This window comes from Pleurodeles waltl, chromosome 10, assembly GCF_031143425.1.
Source record: "Pleurodeles waltl isolate 20211129_DDA chromosome 10, aPleWal1.hap1.20221129, whole genome shotgun sequence".
NCBI classification, from domain to species: domain Eukaryota; kingdom Metazoa; phylum Chordata; class Amphibia; order Caudata; family Salamandridae; genus Pleurodeles; species Pleurodeles waltl.
Window position 1 is genome coordinate 675,025,578 of NC_090449.1, and position 22,863 is coordinate 675,048,440.

Consider the following 22,863-nt stretch of genomic DNA (forward strand, 5'->3'; position numbering starts at 1 on the left):
TGTCACATTTGCTACACTTCAAAGACAGAGGTCAAATGTCAGTCTCTATCTTATGACAAACTGCTTCTTTTTAACATGTGGATTGGAATTTACAGACTTCTAACTTTGCAGTCAGAGAAAGAAAAGAAAAGCGAAGTGTGGGACTACCTTGTTTTGGTAAAGGGAGTGTTGCTATAATTGTTGTAACTAATAAATTGTACACATTAAGCAGTTAGGGAAACAAACAATCATATATTTTTGGTAATTCTGAAGTGTGATCGAAAGAACGATTTTAATAGGATCTAAACAAATGGTGATGCACAAATGATATTCACTGAAATTTGATTTATACACAATATTATTTGTGTAAAATAGTTTTATCAGTAAAACTGTATGTCTACGCAAATTCAGTGTCCTCTTGAATGAAAAATGTGCTGTTCGTAATTGACAGTGTGCTACCATGGGATGCTTTACTTACATTGAAAAAAATCGCCCAGTCCTATGCCTATCAATTGTAGGTGAGTCAGAAAAGTTTGTCGCTCTACAAATTGGGTTGTGACGCTAAAATGTTTGGAAAGCACTGGTTTAGGAGGAAACATGCATGTTAAGCATTTTATAAACCTCTTAAAAAAAAAGCTGATTTAAACCAGGCCGGTTGGTCCAGCAAACGCAAACGGGGCAGACAAAAAGCCGTTAATCGTGTGCACTGAAAGGCCTTAATGGGTAACAAACAAAAGAACATCAGACCGCATTTGTCTCATCGCCTGGCATCAATGAACTTCATGGAATGGCACCTGAAATCAAGTATGATATCCACCACTTCCGCCGGCATATCAAACAGTTGAATGCCGACACTTAACCTACATGCATGGAGGTGTAGATTTCTTAGATTCAGGTGCAGAACTCCACCTTGTTGGTGAGACAGGAGGTTCTCCCGAAGTCGAAGCCTAAATGGAGCACAAGTGCTCATGACCAGAACTCTCGACACAATCAGGGGCCACAGAATGAGTGGACCCAGTCATACAGTAGTCCTGAGCTTCACACTAGCTGTAATGCATCGCTGAGCTTGTGTTCTCATTGCAACTCCAACGTGTATAACTTTTGACACAGCATATTCTCAACGGCAGAGAAAACATCTAGTCAGAGTTCTCATCATTGCTGGGAGATGACCTGTATCACCTCCATGGTCTGCCTGACACAATCTGCTAAGCTTGATCGCTCTCACAGCCAAGGACCCTGACGTGGTTCATGATCAGGAAGATACCCTGACACTCTAACAAACTTTAGGAGGAGCAGGGCCTCCTGGTACAGGGCCCAGAACCCCACTCCACCCTGTGCAATACAAAATGACAGTGGTGTTCACCATGAGAATCTGCACCAGCCTCCTTTTGATGGAGGGTAAGACGACCTTCAAGGCCAACTGAGTGGTTCATAACTGCAGCAAGTTGATAGAGTTGGTCTTTCATTAGAGGCCAGAGTCCTCTGATCTCAGTTTTCCCAGTTCTCTCCAAGCCAGCATCCGTTACCAAAGTCAGCTTTGGGTGGGAAAGGGGGAGGGGCCTTCTAGTGGTCAAATTGTGGCTGAGTAGAAACCATTACAGATTGGGTGGCATCTCCTTCAAAGTTTCAACGGTACCCAACATGTTTTCTTGGTGCTGGACAGACTGGAAATTTTGATTCCATTGCCGAGGTTGCATATGCCACCTGGCATATTCGACTAAGGAGGATGCAGGAGGTTAAAAAGCCAAGAAGCCTCAGAGCTGCTCTCCATTGAGATCCAGGACTGAAGCTGTAATATCACATCATTGCTCTAGTATCCTAGACTCGTTGCAATGGAGAGAAGGCTCTGAACTGTACAGTATCCAGGACAGCTCCAATGAAAGGAAACCTCTGCGAAGGAGCCAGGTGTGACTTTGGCTCGTTGTAGGGGACAGCCTGGTATCCAGACGTACGAAGTTGCAGAGAGACCACTGTGATCACACTCAAGAACATTCAGAGGTCGAAGGTCTAAAATGGGCTGAAGGCCCCTATACTTCTTTAGCACAAGGAAACAGTGAAAGTAGCAACACTCTTTTATTTCCAAGTCCGAAACTCTCTCGATTGTCCCTTTGGAAAGTAAAATGTGTGACTCTTGCAACAGAATGGACAGGTGTTCCTCTGAGATGCGTGCTGATGTAGGGGAAAGATTTGGTGGTAAAGAAAGAAGGAGTAGGGCATAGCCTTACTGAACTATTTGAAGGACCCATTTGTTGGACCTTAATGGATAGTCACTGTTGGAGATAGTGCTGCATCCTGCCTCCCACATGGTGTTTGTGTGCCACTAATGGCTTGGTGGCTGTTGGCCCAAGTGAACTGGACTTGGAGGAGTGGCACCCTTGTTGACCTGCATGTTACCTACAAGATCCATATCCCTGGTCGCAAAAAGACTGGGGTGATTGCAGCAATACGGACCTATATGCCAGCTCCCTAGAGTAGTCTCGAAATTTCCTCAACAGGTGAGGAAACTCTGACAGGAATCAAAAGACCCAGGGAGCATGTTGTTTATCTAGTTTGTTTGAGGTGTTCCAAAGTAGAATTGTCTTTCTCGATCAATAGGCATGAACCATCAATAGGCAGATTCAAGACAGAGGCCTGTACATCTCCACAAAATCCTGTGGAGTGCATCCACGCATGTGGTGGATCACAAATGCCAGCTGACCTTCCTTTTCAATCCACAGTGTCAAGTCCACAACAAACCATGTATTTGGCTGCAACTTGAATATCCTGAAGTGTCTGAGCCAGTGACGCCCTAAGATTTTCCTTGACCATCAACAAGATCTTGCTGGCCATGTCCTAGAGGGTATGCTTATATAGGCCCATTAAGCAGACTGCGTTGCTCGATCTCAATACTAGGCCAGCCAAGGCCAATTGGTTTTTTAAATGCATGAATCCTTTAAGACTCCTTATCCGGAGACGTCATGGGAAATAAATAGGGGTTCACCTTGCTGGTTGAAATCTGAACAGCCAGATTCACTGGAGTAGCATGTTTAGTAAGAAAATGATGATTGCCAAGTGACGGTCTGTGACGTCAAACCATCTGCCTACTTACCAGTGGGCAAGAAAATAAATTTGACTAGGTGCCCATTAAGGGATATGTGAGGGCCTCAATGAAAAAAAGCAAGGGCTCATTTGTAGATGTCCCAGGCATAAGATTTGCTTAAGGACATTAATCTTTGTCTCAGTCTAGGGCAGTGATAGGTCCACCTTAGCTTCATTGCCACTACAAATGATACACTCTCTTTTGTTGGTGATCAAAATGGAGAAATCGACCCTTGATTGGGGGAAGCGTCAAGCTCACCAACCTCTTCTATGTCCTTGCATTGATTGTCATCATCATCATCATAGTGGTAAGCTTTGGTCAGAATAAGAGCCAAAAAGGTAGTGAAGCCTCTAATGGCATATCTGCCCTTGTCGAGACACTGGGTCACAATCAGGTTATATGGTGACCAGTAGCACTTTAGGAATTTTTAACCTGACATCAATCTTATTGGGCTGAAGCTTGTTTGTGGTCAGACATTGGTATACACACCAGATCCTCTTCAGTCACTGGTGGTGTCAATGAGAGAGGGACCAGAGTAGGTCATGGAGCCCATGTGGAAATCTGTTCCAGAGTCGTCAACCTGCTACAGGTCAAGGGGGTAAGACTGTAGTGAGGATCTATCACCCGCAGTATCTTGAATGCAAGCACCTGCGAATCCTCAGGGCCCGATGGAGCGCAATGGGTGCCTGAACTATGTCAAATATCTGCAGTATGGCCTCCTTAAAGGAATCCATTTGTCCCACTTTCATGTGCTTCTGTTTGGGCTGTGATTATTATTTACCGGAAAACTCTGACCGTGAAGATGATGTTGTGCGGAAGAAGCTTTGGGAGGGATCCTAGATCGGTCTTTGGGTGCATGAGGGCGCACACCTGTTACACAACTGAGTCCAGGTATCAGAGACACACCTTGTACAAGGCCATGACTGAAATCTGTTTTTTACAGTCACAGCATGGTTTGAATTATTCTGTAATCGTAGAAGGGGACATCATTCTCTAGCACAAAGGATTTTGTTTGATTTTCTTGAGTTGTCGGAAGGCCGACGAAATTGGGATCAAAACTCCAGATCCATGCAGGAAGCAGCGTAAGGAAAAAATCTTAACCCTGCGCACAGGGGATCGCGCTTATATGAGGGCTCTGCTTCGTTGCTTCTGGGGCTTTACGTAGTCAAGTCGGGGGTTATTTTTCAATCATCTACGGGCTATTAATATTCTGGCTGAGGCGATCACCACCATCATTTACCTAGTACTCTGTGGGAAGACCATTAGCAGTGATCCAAGTATAATAGTTGCCGATGTTGGAAAAAAGTTAATATTGATCAGCATAGCATGCTGATTTCTTGGAATAACAGAGTCCAAAAACTCCGGAGTTATTAAAAATGTGGGTGGTGTCTAGGTCTAAACTTTGAAAACAAATAGAATCACATTTACAGCCCCATTTATGTAGTCTTCCAGGAGAATGATAGATGTTCTGAATGAGTTTGCAATGACGAATCATTAGCCTGGATGTTTGTAAGTACTTGTGACAATTAGTGATACTGGAGATTAGTTATTCTCTAGTAATATGCTTAGATAGTGTGTCCAGTTCAACAGTCCAATGATCAGCCAGATGTTGTAAATTATCATCCATTAAAAGATGATAAACAATGGTGGATAATGCTTTTTTGGGCTGTGGATGAAAATAAAGCTAAATCTTACAGCAATAAATGCAAAAGTTGCATATCTCCACTGTTAATTTCTTTTAAACAAATCTCTCACATTTGTAAGTACTTAAAAACCCAGTGGTTGGTATTAATAATTGAGGGGAGATGGCACTAAAGTATTTGAGTATATTATTGTCAAAGAGCTGGCCTACGCTATTTAACTGTGTGCTGAATCATTGATTAATAAAGATATTTGTGAAAGAAACTAGGTAGACTACAGTTGTGCCAATGTGATGTATAAAGCATTTGTTTAGGTATCTTCAACTTCTTAGAAATAAGGTCCCTTATCGTGGATACTTAAGGGTAACCTACTCCATTTGGTTAAGCTGTTTAGCATTTCTTTCCTGGGATTTTAACCCCAAGATAGGTAGTAGATGTAACATAATGAGACTCGAGAGGTAGGCTCTGTTTTCTGTTACATAGACCTTTTGTCCTTCTTGAATTGTGGATATACCCCTAGGTATCCCTGAATTTGGCAGAGGAGAGAGAGAGAGAGAGAGGGAACAAGAGGGGGAGCGAGGGGGAGAGAGAGAGCGAGGTAGAGAGTATTTGGCGGGGAGAGGAGTAGCTAGGGAGGTACAATCAGCATATGTTTAAAATTTTCAATATTGGCCATTTATTATTGGAGGCAGTATATCTGGAAAATGTTTTAAAAGATTTAGGTAAGGAGTCAAGGTATAGTGTCAACAGCAGGGGTGAAAGAGTGAAATCTTGACTGGCATTTTATTTTGCTCCCATTATAATTCTAAATTGTGGCTCTTAGACCACTGTATAGAGTTTAATCCTGCTTATAAGTAAAGGATCAAATACTAGGTTACCCATAACCTGAGAGAAGAATGGCCTTGAGACTCAGTCAAACGCCTTCTCGGACTGAAGAAGTACTGGCTTCCATCCCCTGTACAGTAGGAATCTCGAGTAATGAGATTTGTATGATGAGTGATATCCCTTTTGGTGACAAAGCCGTGTTGCATGAGATTAACCCAGTGTTCAATCCAGCCAAAATGTTTGCATATATTTTAGAGTACCCATTGATTAAAAAGACTGTGCGGTATTTGCAGTAACCAAGTGGATTTTTATCTTTTTTTTTTAGGAAATACCGCAATATCAGTTTCCCTCCAATACGGGGGTATTTCAAAACTGCTTTTGCCAATTGAATTAAACGTTAGCATTAATGGTCCCCAGATTTGAAAAAAGTCTTATAAAATTCTAATGGAATCAAATCCTTTCCTGTGGCTTTCCCGGCAAGGGGCTTCTAGGCAACCTTTTCAAGTCCCTGTTTCATCCTGGGCAGTTCCAGTGCCCTGCGCTGTGTTTGAGATTTTATACTGTTTGGCTATCTTGATGTATGTTTTAATAACTAAAAATTGATGAATGTCTCATTTGCTTGTACAATCTGGAATAATAGTGACAAAAGGTTAATAGTATGTGCCCCTTATCACAAGTGACTTTACCTTGTACATCATCAATGTCAATGATGTTGTTCTTAGTAGCTTGTCCTTTAATTTTAAGAGCTAAAATCTTCCCCATGCTTGCGTTATTCTCAAAGTTCAATATTCCGATCAGATATAATCTGCTGAGGGACCTATCCCATAACAACTTTCAAACTTATTTTGAAAGCTGTCAGCCTGTTCATCAGAAAATTGTGAATCAGTCTTTCTAAGCCTCTCCATATTAACAGGCACTAAATGTAAATTATTTGGTATATATTCAGAGATTTCATTTATTGTATATTTTAGGTAGATTTAATTGTTTAGGAGATTTCAGTCAAAACACAATTCTCGACAGCTTACAGGCTTGTTAAACAACAAGCCTGCTGAATACAAGATTTGGATTAGCCTTTCCATAATCAGGAAAATATCTAACGTTGAGCATGCTTGGTACCTAGCAGAATAATAGGTATATTCGGGTTTGGCATGCAGGAATCGCCAAACATTGGCATGACCAAGAGGTCCTTAGTATGTAGTGAAGCAGTTCTGGACTGCTGCATATGCAGCTGGGCTGATTGAGTCCTTACTGGTTCAAGAGGTGTGTTTACATCCTCACAAATAACCAAATGATCATTCCCAGGTAGTGAGTTCCATTAAAAGGTCTCTAAATATACCTGAATCATAGTTATTTGGTGAATAAAGATTACAAATAATCATTTTAAAGGAACTCTTGTTCAACCTGCGAATGAACCACTAGCCCTTAGGATCAAGCTTACATTCTTTAACAACACATGCAGAGGTTTTGACCAATAATGCAATCATTTGAATAGAAGAGTCTTGTTGGGTAGCTGCAACAGTTTCATACCCACCCCCCCAGACTCCTCTGGACCTCATACCATTGTCATCTCTTCAGGATCCAATCTAATTCTATGAAGCATTCTAAGTTAAGGATTCTGTAGTCAGAAGTAATAATCAGAAATATAGCTTCATACTCCACAACAGTTTGAGTTTCAACTTTGCAATAGTGAGTATTTGTTTTATTAACATTGCTCTTTCTGGCGATTAGTTTGATTTTGGATAGGCCAATTTTGTTAACAGGTTTTTTTCCCTCTCTTTTCAAGTGCAAAAGAAGACCTCTTTTTCTTTCCAATTTGGTCTGATTATTAATTTGACAAATTTACTTACGGTCCTTGAGGTATTTGGAGTCTACTTCAGGCCTTATCTTTTGCCAAAGGCCTATGATTTCTTAATCCATGGGGACTATTTCACACCACATGAGATGTGCCATTTTTTGTTACAGTGATTAGCTTTGTCAGAACTCATTCAAGATGGGATTAACTCGCTTCCAGGTGAAATGGCATGTACACCAGCATCATTCTCTATCACCGTCAATTTAAATAGTGTTTAACAGAGCTCTTTAAACTGTAAACAATGTACTGAGAAATACATGTGTGTGCAAAGGAGCTTCCCTGTCACTTTACCCTGACATATGCATTTCTGTTTTTCAGGGAGCATGAAGGAATAAGGGTTATAAAGGGCATTCATGTTTATAAGAATAGCCTATTCAAGCTTTCATGTCTATATTTTTATCTCAATCTTATAGATGTTGTATCACGAACAACTAATAAACTTGATCAACTTAACTCAGGATCAATTTCAGAAATCATCTAAATGTTTCAGCAAAGGTGACAGTTTTACTTTTGCATGAGTCAGATACAATTTCTATTAGGTAGGATGTTTTTTTTTTTTTATTCATGAAATTCCCGCCCCTATTCCTGACATTTTAGCATGACATTTTTGTATGGGTTTACCTCGGTTTTTACTTGCTTGAGAATTCTTTTTTGGGGAAAACCCAACAAGTTAATTTAACAGTATTATGACCAAGTATAAAATCACTAGAGAATATAATAAGTAATCTATGACATAAACGTGTACTGAGTTAAGATTAAAACAATAACATTTAGAATTGTCAATTTTTGAACAATACTATTATTAAGGTGGAGCTAGGAAAATTTAGAACTGTGTCATTTATATTCCGTTTTGGTAATCATTTGACATTCTAACATTAGTTCTTGAATGTGGATGTCAAGCTTGTAGTAAATTATACTATTTTTCGCGCACTGATTTTTTTCCCCACAGGCCAGATGTTTTGTTTAACAGCATGGTAAATTGTCCTTTCAAAGCCAATTTCTATCATTTTCTTTGGCAACGTTTTATTTCAGCAGCCGTGAGGAAGCAAGCGTTATTCACGAAACGTGTGCTGGTTATTTCTGTATAAACCTATTGAAAAAATACTGGAACTTTTAAATGTATATTTCAATAAAAAGTGGAGCCAAGTACAACAAGTAAATTGGTGACTACTTCTATAATTAATCATGTTCTATTAATCAATAAAGGATGTGGTGAATAATGTATAATTGCATCTTAAAGCTCTGGGCCAACATCCCCTTTCCATTCAAAAACAAGTATTGCAAGAGTTTAGTTTATGTTAGCCATAACACTTTCATTGAAAAAAGTGCAGGCCCTAGATTATATGCATTGTGCACAAAGTGTACCAGCCTGGTTTATTTCCCATATTTTACTAATAAACAGCATTTTATTTTATATATTACCTAAATGGAAGCAAACTGTCAGTTTCAAAGAAAAATATAAACACTTTCACTAGAATATACTGGAAACATAGGTACCTTGGGCTTGGCTTCCTAGCATTGTTTTAAGCATATTATGTTTGCAGTACTGATGCTTTATTTACCTATCTAAAGTGATGTAATGTTGCCCAATGCTTTTGCTTTCAGTCCTTGTTGATTTACCTTTAAACTGTGGAATCTCCCCCGTAGGGCTCTTCGGCAGTCCTTTATGGCAAGCATCACTCGTCAAGGCCACAGTAACACCACAACTCCCTAGCAAAAACCCGATTTGTTGGCTACCAGCATCCTAAAATAAAAGAATTAGAGTAACTAAATAAATGCACACTAACCAGTGTTAAAGATTATTTCTTCCAGCACATCAGAAAAGCTGAGTTATTTTATCATGCTAAATATTTGTTTCCAACATTGCAAGGTAATTAGTAACACTTATTTTAATAACACACTTATTTATTTATTTGGTGCATTATGCACCAATTTGGAACCATGAACCCACAGCAAACTTGAAGAAACTATAGGGGCCTATTGCCCAGGTTTGTGGATCCGAAACTGGATCCGTCAACCCAGTGACACGGGCCCGAGGAACCACAATTCCTATGATGGTTCCTTGAATCCTGAAAACATATTTATGAAAAAAGCAAAGCCCATGGCCAGGTCTTACACACAGTCCTCATTTGCAGTGAGGATTGGCAGTAGGGTCTGGCTGAAGGCCAGCCACTATGGCCAACCATAACTGTAGCCTAAAGCCATGTGGAACAGTGGTTGGCCACTCACTGCCGGTTAAACACATGGTTTCTCAGGCAGGCTGAGGACAGGGCATTGACTGCAGGCCAATGTCTGATGTTCAATATGTGGTCAATAATCAAGACAACTCAGAAATCCCCTGAAATAACACAAAGGTACAATACAGTTGTGGTTAGCTTTGGTGATCAGAACTTAAACTATAATTAAAAACTGAAATGGTCACAAAGCAAAACCTAAAAACCACAGAAATTGTTTGAGTAGAACAGCCATAACTAGCACCCCTGCTCCCTCTTTTGTGAACCTGATTATGTTTATTTTTTCCAGAGAGGGCATGCGTGAGGCCCAGACACATATGTTTTGGAAACTGCTGGAGTATGTAGAATGTGAATAACACCCCTTGATGGAGACTCTATTGGGATAAAATGTTAGATTTATTGACTGGAATGTGTACACGTGGAGTTGCTTTGATGGTTTCTTTAATTACAAGCTCAATGAAACAATGTGTACAAAGTAACATTAACGTTAAATGACATCATTGATAATACCACTGATGACATCATCCATGGTAGCGTTATTGAAATTACTTGGCAAGCCATAGAAAAATATATAGAAAAAGGGGAAACAGGAGCCAACAATCTTACTTTGAGATGGGTGGGTGCAGGGCACGGTCATATTCCTGGTCTTGTGGGCAACCTAACCTGCACACTACCGAAGGCTGCACGCAGCTGCACAGCTGTGACAGGCTATCCACGAAGTGTTGGGTGAAGGCATTAGATCCTACTATGTAGGGCTAATGACCATGTGCACAAGAGCTGGCCACTCGAAAAACAGTTAAACGCAGGTGATAGCCTAAAGCCATCACCTGCAGCCAACCACCACTGTAGAGAGATGAAGGTTGTGCACAGTGGGGATGGGCTACCTGCAGAGTATTGAGCGTAGTGTCTGTCTGTTGGCTGGGCCTTGTGACCAACATCCACTGCAGTGGATGAAGGGCGTGCACAGTGGGGGCTGATTACATGTGGAGGGACAGGTGTGGGGCTTGGCCAAAGCCCAGTCATGGCAGCTGAACTCCAAATGCCATGTGAATAAGGGGTCGGCTGCTTGCGGAGAAGTGTGCTTAGGGTCTGGCTGTATGCCAGCCACTGTGGTAAAGTCCTCTGCGCAAAGTGGAGACTGGGTGCCTTCTGAGGGTTTCTTACTGGATCTGGCCAAAGACTAGATCCAGCTGGCAACATCCACTGCACCTGGCTAAAGGCTATGAGCACTGATGATTGATGGCTTACAGAACGTTGGCCACAGCACCTGGCCTTACCATTAACACCTGCTGCGCATTGCTGATGGCGGAGTATTTCTACCTTTTGCTGATGTCATCAATTATGACATTTAACATGTCATGAGTAATATCATGAGTTTTCATCAGCAGTGCATGATAGGAACGTGAATCATGGTTATTTGACCTAACCATCATTTCTGTTGCTTTTAGTTTTGATGTGTTACCAAATCCTCACTTTATTGTATTTTTCAGTGCATTTCCGTTTTTTTTAATTTTTTTTAAGTAAATGTTAATTTCTTATATGCAAAGTTTACCATAACTCTAGTTTAACCTTCGGCTTTCTCAGTGAATATAAAAAATAGTATATATTACATTCTTCGCATCTGGCTATATACTATTTATGCCAACATTATTTTTCATGTGTATTTGTACTCACGTCACAAAGGTAATAAATAGCCTGTTATATTCTGCGCACTTGGATATAAGGTTTATGCCAGGGACTTTCGTCACGTGTATTAGTTAAACAAAAAGAAAAAGGTATTTAACCAAAGTAAAAATTCAAGGGGCTAAGTTTGTACAGTAAGGCAAATTCAAATTTAAGAGTCTTCATGATTATTAAGAGGACTATTTCTCTGTGTAAAGTCAGTGACAGTAAACGGTGCTTCTGTATGCCAAGTTTGCTGTACCGTGGTGGTGATCTTTGCAATCTAGTAATGAATGTGTGAATGAGTGTTTGTTACTGGTTTAAGCATTATTGCAGGGCCTGCCCGTGGTTAAATATGAACTATTTTGCTTTTATGTTAGGTTACCAATTCTAAATCGTTGTGTGGACTACTAACTGACGAACGGCCATAGGGAGAAGAGGCAGGATTTTCTCAGAATCTTCAGTATTAGGCAGCACAAAAATGACAGGTTATTAGCTTGTAGAGCCAGGGAAAGATCAGCACACAAGAACAAACCAAGGTTGTTCATTAGTTTTGAAGGTACATGAGCCACAAATCACTCTGCAGGCTAGATGTTTTTTTGGATGAAATAAGAGTAGGGGAGCTGTGGTGAATCCAGAGTAGCTCTATTTTATCTGAGTTGAACATCAAGGTGTTCATGCCCTACCAGGAAGTGACAGCCATCATAGAGAAAAGAAAGAAATCAAAGGAAACCGAACAAAGGAATCTGTTGATATATGATCACCTGGGTATCATTGGCACAATTCATACAGCAGAGTCCAAATGATCCAATTAATGGGACTCAGTGCCACTTCATGTTGGACTCTTGCTGAATGGTTTTATATTCTTAAAAACCTCCTAGGTTTGTCTCGGGCTCTAAGTAGTGATGACAGGACGGCCAAGGTCATGTTGGGAGAAAGCAGGTTGGGGACAGCGCAGACCGACCACTTCAAAACACGGAAGGCCCTTTAGCTCTTGCGATCTCCCTAAGGTGCTTGGTGCGTTCTAATGCGATGGGCTGCAAGGGCCACAAGGCATCCTGGGAGGCTCAGTTCAGCAGAGGATCCTCCACAGGCGTTACTCAGCTGGGCCATGCAGTGTCATTTCTGGCCAGGAGACAGCTACCCCTCCTCAGGCTGTGCAGTTCAGCTAACTTTTAGTACGATCACAGGTGCAGGGTGGATTCAGTTCTGAGGGCTTGTTCTCAACCATTCAGCACAAGCCCACAAAAGTGGGGCCCTCCCCGTGCCGGCGCTCAGTGCCCTTCAATTGAAATGAAGCAGGAGTTACTGGTTCAAGTATATCAGTATTGATTCTCCTTTGGGGGCAATGGCTGGAATAACAAAGACAAGAAAATATGTCCATGTTTTTAGTGGCCAGGTGGGGAAAAGACTGGTACAAACTGGTTAAGCTGTTTTTATAGACTGGATCCAAAACGCTTCTGAAGTTTCCCTGGCTGCTACCCAATCTCTCCCCCGCAACACCCACACACACCCACACACACCCACACCAACACACACACACACACACACACCTGCTCAAAGGGAAGGGAGACAGGGGGTGCAAGGTTTCAGTTACAGTGGTAAAAGACATAGGGCCTGATTCTAACTTTGGAGGACGGTGTTAAACCGTCCCAAAAGTGGCGGATATACCACATACCGTATTACGAGTCCATTATATCCTATGGAACTCGTAATACGGTAGGTGGTATATCCGCCACTGTTGGGACGGTTTAACACCGTCCTCCAAAGTTAGAATCAGGCCCATAGTTTAGCAAAGAAATTCAGAGGAAAGGTCATGATATTCTCAACACACTTGAAACGCCTCTAATCTTTGGCACCAAGGGCATGTTAAATAATAATCCGAGATGTATTTGCCTCAGACTTTATTTTTGCGTATTCCATTAATATTGCCATGTGCTCGACAAAGCTGACTCTTCATTTAAACTGTGTAAGTTGACTTCCCTGTGAACTCAGTTTTTGTGTAAAACCATTTCCTTCTCTGGGCCTCTCCACTTATCTAACCAAGCTGACTTTCAGGATACCGAGCCACAGCTGTATCCTTCTTATCATTGTGCACGAACAGAACTGTACCTCTTCCCACCGCATTCCAGGGGCCTCCTGCAAGGGATATCCTCGTAAATTATCAAACCAACTGTGATAAGACTGACATTTGACAAATGAACTGTCACTTTGCCGTGTATTAGCAGGATACTCCCGAGACAGTGGGAGTACAAGCAGGAAAGACTAATCAAATGTATGTACGTCAGCAGGATGCTCTCGGGTTAAAAGGAGAACTGTTTGAAGCTTTTGTGTTCGCCAGATATGGAGGGGTGGCTTCCTGGCTGAAGGGGGGCAGCTTAACTATATAAGATTGTACGCTGCAGAATGAAGCAGCCAGCCTCCGTAGGAAAGTCATTCAGACTGTCCTGGGACACTGTGCTCAGCTCGAGCTATTATCTGTTTTACTAATAAAACTTTTCTCTTCCTCATCAGTCGTGACTCCGCCTGTTGTGTTCTTTGCTGGTAAGAGACCCTGAAGGCCTAGGGTGTCCCCTCCACCGCTGGGAGAGGTGAGCCTGCCTTTCCCGGTTCTTCAGTTGGCGCCCGAACAGGGACTCCATCAGTGGCACCCGCCGTCTGCTCGGAAGGAGGAGGAGGTTCACTGCAGGACTACCAAAGGGGGCGCCCCACAACTGATTTGGGAAGTATCTTTTTCCTCGTGGACCTGCGGTACTCCAGCGGTGCTCCCCCCTCTTTGTCTCAACGGGCGCCGGCGGCTCTGCCCTGACTGGAGTTCCTGACATAGCTGGCCCTGAGTTCGGAGTCCTGACTGAGGAGGAAGACAAGAGTAAGGTAAGGACAGGGTTAACCCCTGTCTTTTCTGTGTCTGTCTGGTAGGTGTCATTCGATCTTTGCAAAGACCGAAGTCAGTGGATGTTTTGTAAAATAATTAACTGTCATAATATATAGATTGCATATTTGCATCCGTTGTTTCTGTTTTCCATCCACTGATACTAAGTTACAACTGTCTGTTTAAAATAATGCCGGCATTCAGTAAATTAAGGAAATGGTGCTGTTTTTGTTGTCAAGCGGACTCCCGCTTGGAGGAGTCTTGTCCGGCTCCTCCAATTGGAACTCCTTGTCATGAAATGTATGTAAAACACGGGGTGGGAAGTATAATATGGACTGACATATGGCGTAAAAAGACTAGGCATAGTGCTGAATTACAGTGGCCACTGCATGGGACTTTTGATGAACTGAAAATTGATTTTTTAGAAGAAAGATTATTTGCAACCAAAAGTAGGCCTGGTATGTTTGATTCACTCAGGTTATGGCAGAAAGAGGGTAGACAAAAACGAATTAAAGCAGCAAAGGATGCTAAGAGACATAATGCAAAATCAGATGCTGAGAAAGCCCAAGAATATGACCGGCAGAATGCAGAGCAGGGATGGGCCCAGATAGATAGAAGACACCAGTTAGATACAGACAGGATATATGTGGTTCAACAAACACCTGAAAAAAAGAAAAGAGACCCCGAAAAGGATCCTCTCATGCAAGATGTCCTAGACTGCCCCCCTGTTTATACCCCAACAATATATCCAGCTTTACCCCCAATTGCTCAGATGCCCCAGCCATTAGGTTCACCAGTGAATGCAGTAACATTTGCCCTACCACCACAATCTGAACACCAGAGACCCCCAGCATCAGCTCCAGTGACCCCCAGGTCAGACTCCCCAAGCGCTTCAGCCCCCTTGCTACAAATAAAAGACGAGAGCTCAGACGATGATGGCCTCACAATATCACCTCCCCCAGGACGTCCACGACGCAATAAACTGACAGAAGAAAGGAAAATTAACACAATGTTGCATAAATATATCTTAACACAGCCAAGCCTGGAGACTATTTGGCAGAATTTTGCTCAGTTTCAAGCAGTACAACAGGCAGACATGATACAACGTATGTGTGAGATACTAATGGAAAAATGGGACGAAAATTTAGATAGCAATCCCCCCTTGCAAGTACTCAGAATAAAACAGGAGGTAGCCACAGGCTATCATCAGGGAAAGGACCTTAAGGACTACCTCCGTCAGCTGTTAAGTTATAGGAAGAAATACCACCACAAGAGGGATAAAGAAACAGGTTCACCCAGTCCTTCACGTATTCCTTCCACTCACACAACACAGCACCCCTTAAGGGAAGTCCCACCCAGCTACGTTCCAGCCACAGGAGAGGGTGCCGCGGTAGTGCCCGCTCACTGGAAACAACAATTTGTGTACCAGCAATGGGATAGAACAGAGGTCCTAGCGCTAAAAGCCCACTTGCCTGACCCACGCAAGAATCCTGCCGGCTTCTATAAAGAATTTTCCCAAATAATAAGTCCACAAATATTGACTCTCATGGACATTAAAATGTTGTTTGGTACCCTTGTACCACAGGATATCTGGAAGACTATCATACAGAAAGACTATCCTGTTGAGCTAGGCGGTACCTGGGATCAACTGGACCACGAGGACAAAGACAGGAAGCCTGGTGACAAGCCGGGAGCCCTAATAGTAGCTCTCCCTGACAGACTTCTTACGCTTATACAGAAGTCCTTGCCCCCGCGATTAGTAGACTGGGATAGAATAGATACATGTAAACAAAAGAAAGACGAACACATTGCTGACTTTTTCTCTCGGTTTGAAAGGGCATACACTGACTTTAGTGGACAAGACACCTCTACCGAAGGTGGTATGCGGCTGTTTGTAGATAAATTTGTAAATTGCATATCACCTGAGGTGGCCTCAAAAATTCGGTTGACTGAGAGTACCTGGTCGACAAGCACTCCCATTGAGATACTTAATATGGCCCAATATTACGAGAATAGGGTTCATGAAGAGAAGGACAGAAAAGACAAACAAACAAAAGAGTTAAAAACTAAAATTCTAGTACAGCAGGCGTACCCCCAGAATAGGTCAATTCCCCGTGGACCTCAGTACCAAAATAATGGTCCCAACAGTTATCAGCCCCGCTATTCCCTGAGCTACAATCAGTGTGCCTATTGTAAAGAGGAAGGTCATTGGAAAAATTATTGCCCAAATAAAAACGGGTTTGCGCCCCAGACAAGAGGTAGAGGAGCGCCCCGTGGAGCACCCCGAGGTAGAGGACGGGGAGGTCCCCAACAGCAGGGACCTAATAGAGCCCATCAACAGCAAAATATAGCAGCCGCTGAAAATTACTTTGACAATAGTTCTGCCCAACGCCAGTATTATAATGATAATTATGATCCGGAAGAAGGTCAGGGCTTCTATTCCTGCTAGGACAGCTTAGGACAAGGGAGGATAGGACCCGTCCCAATCCCAGTTAAACAGAATGGCCCACATGTAGAAGTACAACTAGATGGTACTTCTAAGAATTTTTTAATTGACACTGGAGCCACTAAGAGTTCTGTTATGAAGGATGCGGTCCCTGGGGTCCCTTTGTCCAGCAATACTAACGTGTCTGTAGGATTCTCAGGCGTCCCAGTGATTAACCCCGTATCCAAGCCACTGGAACTCACAATTGGTCCCTACACTGTTGATTCTCCTCTAATACTTACCTCTGGTTGTAGTGAAAATTTGCTAGGTCTCGATTTACTGAAAAGATTACACGCCACTATATATTGTTCCCCTGATGGCGTGTACGTCACCATGGGTCCTCACGTGACACCCACCCAGTTCATAGCGTTACCACTCCTGCCTGAGCTAGAGATGCTCCCCGCTACACTTTGGGCTTCAAACAATGAAGATGTGGGCTGCCTTGATATTCCCCTGTTCTCCATCAAGTTAAAAGAGCATGCACTACTTCCCCGTCTGCCACAGTACAAGTTACCACATCACACTGAACAGGCCCTCAAGGACATTATATTGCAGCTGATTGATAAAGGGGTTGTTGAAGAGACCAGAGGTAATACATGTAACAGCCCCATACTCCCAGTACTCAAAAAGTCCGCTGATTCTTCCCATCAGCCCGGCCTACGCTTTGTGCTTGACCTTCGAGCAGTTAATAAAGTAGTGGAGCCTCAATTCCCTGTTGTACCTGACATTACCACCCTCCTAACAATGATACCCTCCACTGCTACCTGGTTCTCTGTAATTGATCTCAAGAATGCATTCTTTAGCATACCCATTCACCCGGACAGCAGACACATTTTTGGATTCTCCCTGGGCGGTCGCAGTTTCCGGTTCTGTCGCGCACCTCAGGGGTACACGGAATCACCTAGTGTTTTTAGCCAGGTGCTCAAGGGACAGCTGGATTCCTTTCAATTCCCCGCTGGTTCCGCCCTGGTACAATATGTTGATGATCTCCTTATTGCTTCTGACTCCCAAGAAAATTGCAAAAAAGACACAGTTGCACTTCTCACTTATCTATCCCAACACCATCACAAAGTATCCCTCACTAAATTACAGTATTGTCAACAGCAGGTTACCTATCTTGGTCACCTGCTGTCGAAGGAGGGACGTACACTTACCCCGGCCCGGGTACAAGCCATACGCAATATACCTGTCCCCACAACACAGAGGGAGGTCAGGGGATTCATTGGCATCACATCTTTTTGCCGCCAATGGATACCTAATTTTTCTCTCCTTATCAAGCCTTTCTTAGCACTCACCCACAAAGACTGCCCGGACACCGTTGTCTGGAATACTGAATGCCAGTCCAGCTTTGAAGATTTGAAGGACGCTCTCTGTTCAGCCCCTGTGTTAGGTACGCCTGACTATCATAAGCCCTTTACATTGTTTGTAAGTGAACATAACGGTTGCTCTCTCTCAGTCCTGACACAAGAACATGTGGCAAACAGCGACCATGTGCTTATTTTTCAGCCCTTCTGGATCCTGTTGCCAGGGCTCATCCAAGCTGCCTACGGGCTGTAGCTGCAGCCGCAGTAGCAGTGCGCCAATCAGCTGGAATAGTTATGGATACTTCATTATTATTGTTGGTCCCACATGCCGTTGATGCCCTACTTAACAAAACTAAGACACAACACCTTACAAATGCCCGCCTGACCAGTTATGAGTTAACACTTCTTGCCAGTCACATCACCATCAAAAGATGCACTACCTTGAATCCCGCAACGTTATTACACCTGACTGAAAGCTCTGAAGATACACATACTGATATACATGACTGCATTATCAGGACAGAGGAGGAAACGAAAGGAAGGGTAGATCTGCAAGACACGCCTCTAAGTAACCCCCAAGGCACCTTGTACATTGATGGTTCATGTCTCAAATTACCTGATGGCACCACATCAGCTGCATATGCTATCACAACACTAACAGCAGTAGTTGAAGCACGTCGGATACCACATAATTCAGCACAAGCGGCTGAGTTAGTGGCACTGATTAGAGCCTGTGAAATAAGCACAGATTTAGATGTCAATATCTACACTGACAGTCAATACGCGTTTGGAGTGGCACACAATTTTGGCAGATTGTGGGCGGAAAGAGGCTTTCTCACATCACACGGCACCCACATACAACATGGGGGGTTAATACACAGACTGCTCTCCGTTCTAGCTCTGCCACGGACCATGGCCATTGTGAAATGCAGCGCACACAGAAAGATCACTGATCACGTAGGGAAAGGGAACGCCTTTGCAGATCAGGTAGCGAAGGAAACAGCACGTCAGACGAAAAACAAGATGTATGTAGCGGGACCGGCCAGATGGGTCCCAGATAACGGGATGTTTGAGGACACGGTAGAGAGTGTGAAAAGCATACAGGCAGAAGCGACGGAAGTTGAATTGGCATCATGGAAGGAGACACACGCGAGGTTTAATGAAGAAACAGGGTGTTGGACAGACTTGTCAGAAGCCCAGAGATGGATGCTTCCTGATGGGTATGTCCTTCCTGTAGTGACAATGGCTCATGGTCCAGCACACATCAGTCCAGCAGGGATATGCAAACTTCTTGCCCCTGTCTGGTACAACAAAAATATTCCAAAGGCAGCTGAGAAGTTGGTTAAACACTGTATGATTTGCATGCAACACAATCCTGGCAAGGGCATTAAAGTACCTCCCGGCCATTTCGCGCCCCCTGATTATCCATTTGAAGCTATACAGATGGATTACATCGAAATGGAAAGATGTAACAATTTGAAGTATGTATTGGTGGTTGTCTGCATGTTTAGCAAATGGGTAGAAGCCTATCCTACAAGGGACAACACAGCCCTCACAACTGCTAAGGTACTCTTGAAAGAGTTCTTTCCCCGGTTTGGAATGCCTCGAATTGCATGGTCAGACAATGGCAGCCATTTTACAGGTCAGGTGATGAAAAAGGTGTGTGAAGGATTGGGAATTAGACAGAAATTCCATGCTGCCAACCATCCACAAGCTGCAGGACTAGTTGAGAAATATAATGGTTCACTCAAATTGAAGTTGTCCAAAATATGTGCTGACAAAGGCATATCGTGGCCTGATGCTCTCCCCCTGGCCCTGTTGTCACTTCGGGCTACACCACATTCCAAGTCAGGTCTCTCGCCATATGAAGTGGTCATGGGGAGACCGGCTAATGTGTGGGGAGTTCCAAGGCCAAAGAAATACTCAGATTTACCATACCCTGTATTGATGGATTACCTCAATGAACTCACTAACTCTTTACGTCTCATTCATCAGCAGGTGAAGGATATTCTGCCACCATTACCTCTTACTCCAGGCCACTGTATCGAGCCTGGTGACTGGGTCCTCACCAAGAATTTCCAGCGCAAAAAGAGTCTCGAGCCCCGGTGGAAAGGCCCCCGCCAAGTACTCCTTGCTACCAGGACTGCTGTGAAAGTCGAGGGAGCAAAGAATTGGATCCACGCTTCACACTGCAAAAGGGTACCTTTGCCCTTACCATACGATCAGTGGGTGAAAGAGGGTCAAGGTGACGACGAATGCGAGAAAATACCCACTTTTGTTCCTTTCAGTGACGCGCAGATAGAGTGGACAGCCACCCAGGAGGAGAGTGATTCGGTCCTTCGGGGAGCAACACCTGAAGGTGTTCCAGTTGTTCCCTTGTTTCCGGATCAGACTGAGCCTGGTTCTGCGAGATATGACCTCCGCAAACGTCACCAACATTGAATAGGTGATTCATCGTTTACCTGTTGCATCCAGCCAAACATTCGCTGCAGGGCCGTGATTTTGTCCGGTGTGGCGGACCAGAGAGTGTCAATAGGACTGCTGGAATCACCCACCGGTGGAGCAACCACCAGTCACGGGCAGCACCTAGGGGAGGCTGGGTGGCACGCAGGTACTGAATAACTAAATTGGATATTGATCACTGCCAGTGAGAAGAGCAGACTTGAGAAAGGAAAAGGACTATGTATTCAGATTACGAGAAGAGCGTACAGAGACAGAAACTGAGAAAAATTAAACATTTAAAAAAATTGTTTGGTCCACGTACAACGTGTCTGGCGATAATTGTAGTGCTTCTTGTCATATTAGCGTGCATTGGCTGGACCATCCACACTGCTACAGAGAAAAGACAGCCTCCTACACCAACGTCTGCGCCCATGCATACACATGTATCTCTACCACCTGAGATACATGCCAGGAGACAAGAATATGACAATAATACGTTCATCCAGATGCTACATCAACATCAACTTGTTACAAACTTGACAGACTGTTGGGTTTGTGGTCATTTTCCTCACACGGCTGCTCATGCATTTCAGTTTCCAGTCTTTCCTGTAACGGCTGCCTACACTTGTTCCTTAATGTCCAATGTTTCAATACAGACCCCCCTACCCGGTTCTAGGCCTGTGAGACGACCCGGTATCATAACGAACAACACACTCTTTGAAGACTTTATCCTTCAGTTTCAAGCCAAGATACACATCGCGTGCAATTGTACGGATTCTCCAACAATGCGTAGGATCATGACCTTGCCCCGCTATCCACTCATGGAATATACATTTGGTCCGGTCTCCATGAAACCAAAAACAATATCTATCAGACCTCGGCAGGCCCCACTCTGTATCTGTGGACAAGGACGCATACCTGTCGGAGTCAGTGTCTGTAATGCGACCATCACGTACAACACCTCCACCCCTTACCTCAATGCACCTACAGGACTATACTTTGTATGTGGGAGTAAGGCCTACACCTGGCTGCCACCTGGTTGGAGCGGCATTTGCTATATTGCCTTCCTTCTCCCACCAACGTTCAACAAGCCACCTACGTATCATCGACAAAGAAGAGATACTGTAGACCAAACAGACACTTCCGCACAGCTGTTCATGGATATAACAAAAGGACTGCTACCCTTTTGGGGGCCCTCGGTGAACAGTCTGCAAATACGACGACTAACGCGAGTCTTGGAGGCTACGATAAATGAAACAGCTGGAGCACTTGCCAATAACACCGCAGAACTCCAAGCTACCAGGATGGTAGCTCTTCAGAACAGAATGGTGCTTGACGTCATACTAGCAGATAGGGGTGGAGCTTGTCGCATCATAGGGGCCAGCTGCTGCGTTTACATACCAGATAATTCACCCTCAGTATTTGCAGCCATTTCAAGATTACATAAAATAGCATCGGTTATACATGAGGACAACGGTACGCCTTGGTCTTGGACTTCAGGTCTGTGGCAGGTGTTGGTCTCCTGGGGTTGGAAGGTTTTGATATTCCTGGCTATCATAGCTGCCACATTCTTCACATGCTGTCTATGCGTACAATGTGGTCCTGCATTGTGTGGGGTCTGTGCTTTGATGTTAACACCCAAACCCACCAATATCAAAGAGAATACTGAGCGACTAATGCTTCAACAACAAATTGATGAGCTTCTAAAGATAGAAGTGAACTGAACAGAAATTTGCCTCGCAATGGCAAAAGGAGGGATTGTTAAATAATAATCCGAGATGTATTTGCCTCAGACTTTATTTTTGCGTATTCCATTAATATTGCCATGTGCTCGACAAAGCTGACTCTTCATTTAAACTGTGTAAGTTGACTTCCCTGTGAACTCAGTTTTTGTGTAAAACCATTTCCTTCTCTGGGCCTCTCCACTTATCTAACCAAGCTGACTTTCAGGATACCGAGCCACAGCTGTATCCTTCTTATCATTGTGCACGAACAGAACTGTACCTCTTCCCACCGCATTCCAGGGGCCTCCTGCAAGAGATATCCTCGTAAATTATCAAACCAACTGTGATAAGACTGACATTTGACAAATGAACTGTCACTTTGCCGTGTATTAGCAGGATACTCCCGAGACAGTGGGAGTACAAGCAGGAAAGACTAATCAAATGTATGTACGTCAGCAGGATGCTCTCGGGTTAAAAGGAGAACTGTTTGAAGCTTTTGTGTTCGCCAGATATGGAGGGGTGGCTTCCTGGCTGAAGGGGGGGCAGCTTAACTATATAAGATTGTACGCTGCAGAATGAAGCAGCCAGCCTCCGTAGGAAAGTCATTCAGACTGTCCTGGGACACTGTGCTCAGCTCGAGCTATTATCTGTTTTACTAATAAAACTTTTCTCTTCCTCATCAGTCGTGACTCCGCCTGTTGTGTTCTTTGCTGGTAAGAGACCCTGAAGGCCTAGGGTGTCCCCTCCACCGCTGGGAGAGGTGAG

At 43.6% G+C, this 22,863-nt stretch overlaps 1 protein-coding gene across 8 annotated transcripts in view; it reads right to left on the reverse strand.

The window, feature by feature from the left end:
• DIP2C (disco interacting protein 2 homolog C) overlaps positions 1–22,863 on the reverse strand; it is a 1,002,241-nt gene that overhangs the window by 294,974 nt on the left and 684,404 nt on the right. For all 8 annotated transcript variants that reach the window (XM_069211176.1, XM_069211178.1, XM_069211177.1 and 5 more), the window contains one exon: positions 8,996–9,119. In XM_069211176.1, coding sequence (XP_069067277.1) covers positions 8,996–9,119 — 124 coding nt within the window. The remainder of the gene's footprint in view (positions 1–8,995; positions 9,120–22,863) is intronic.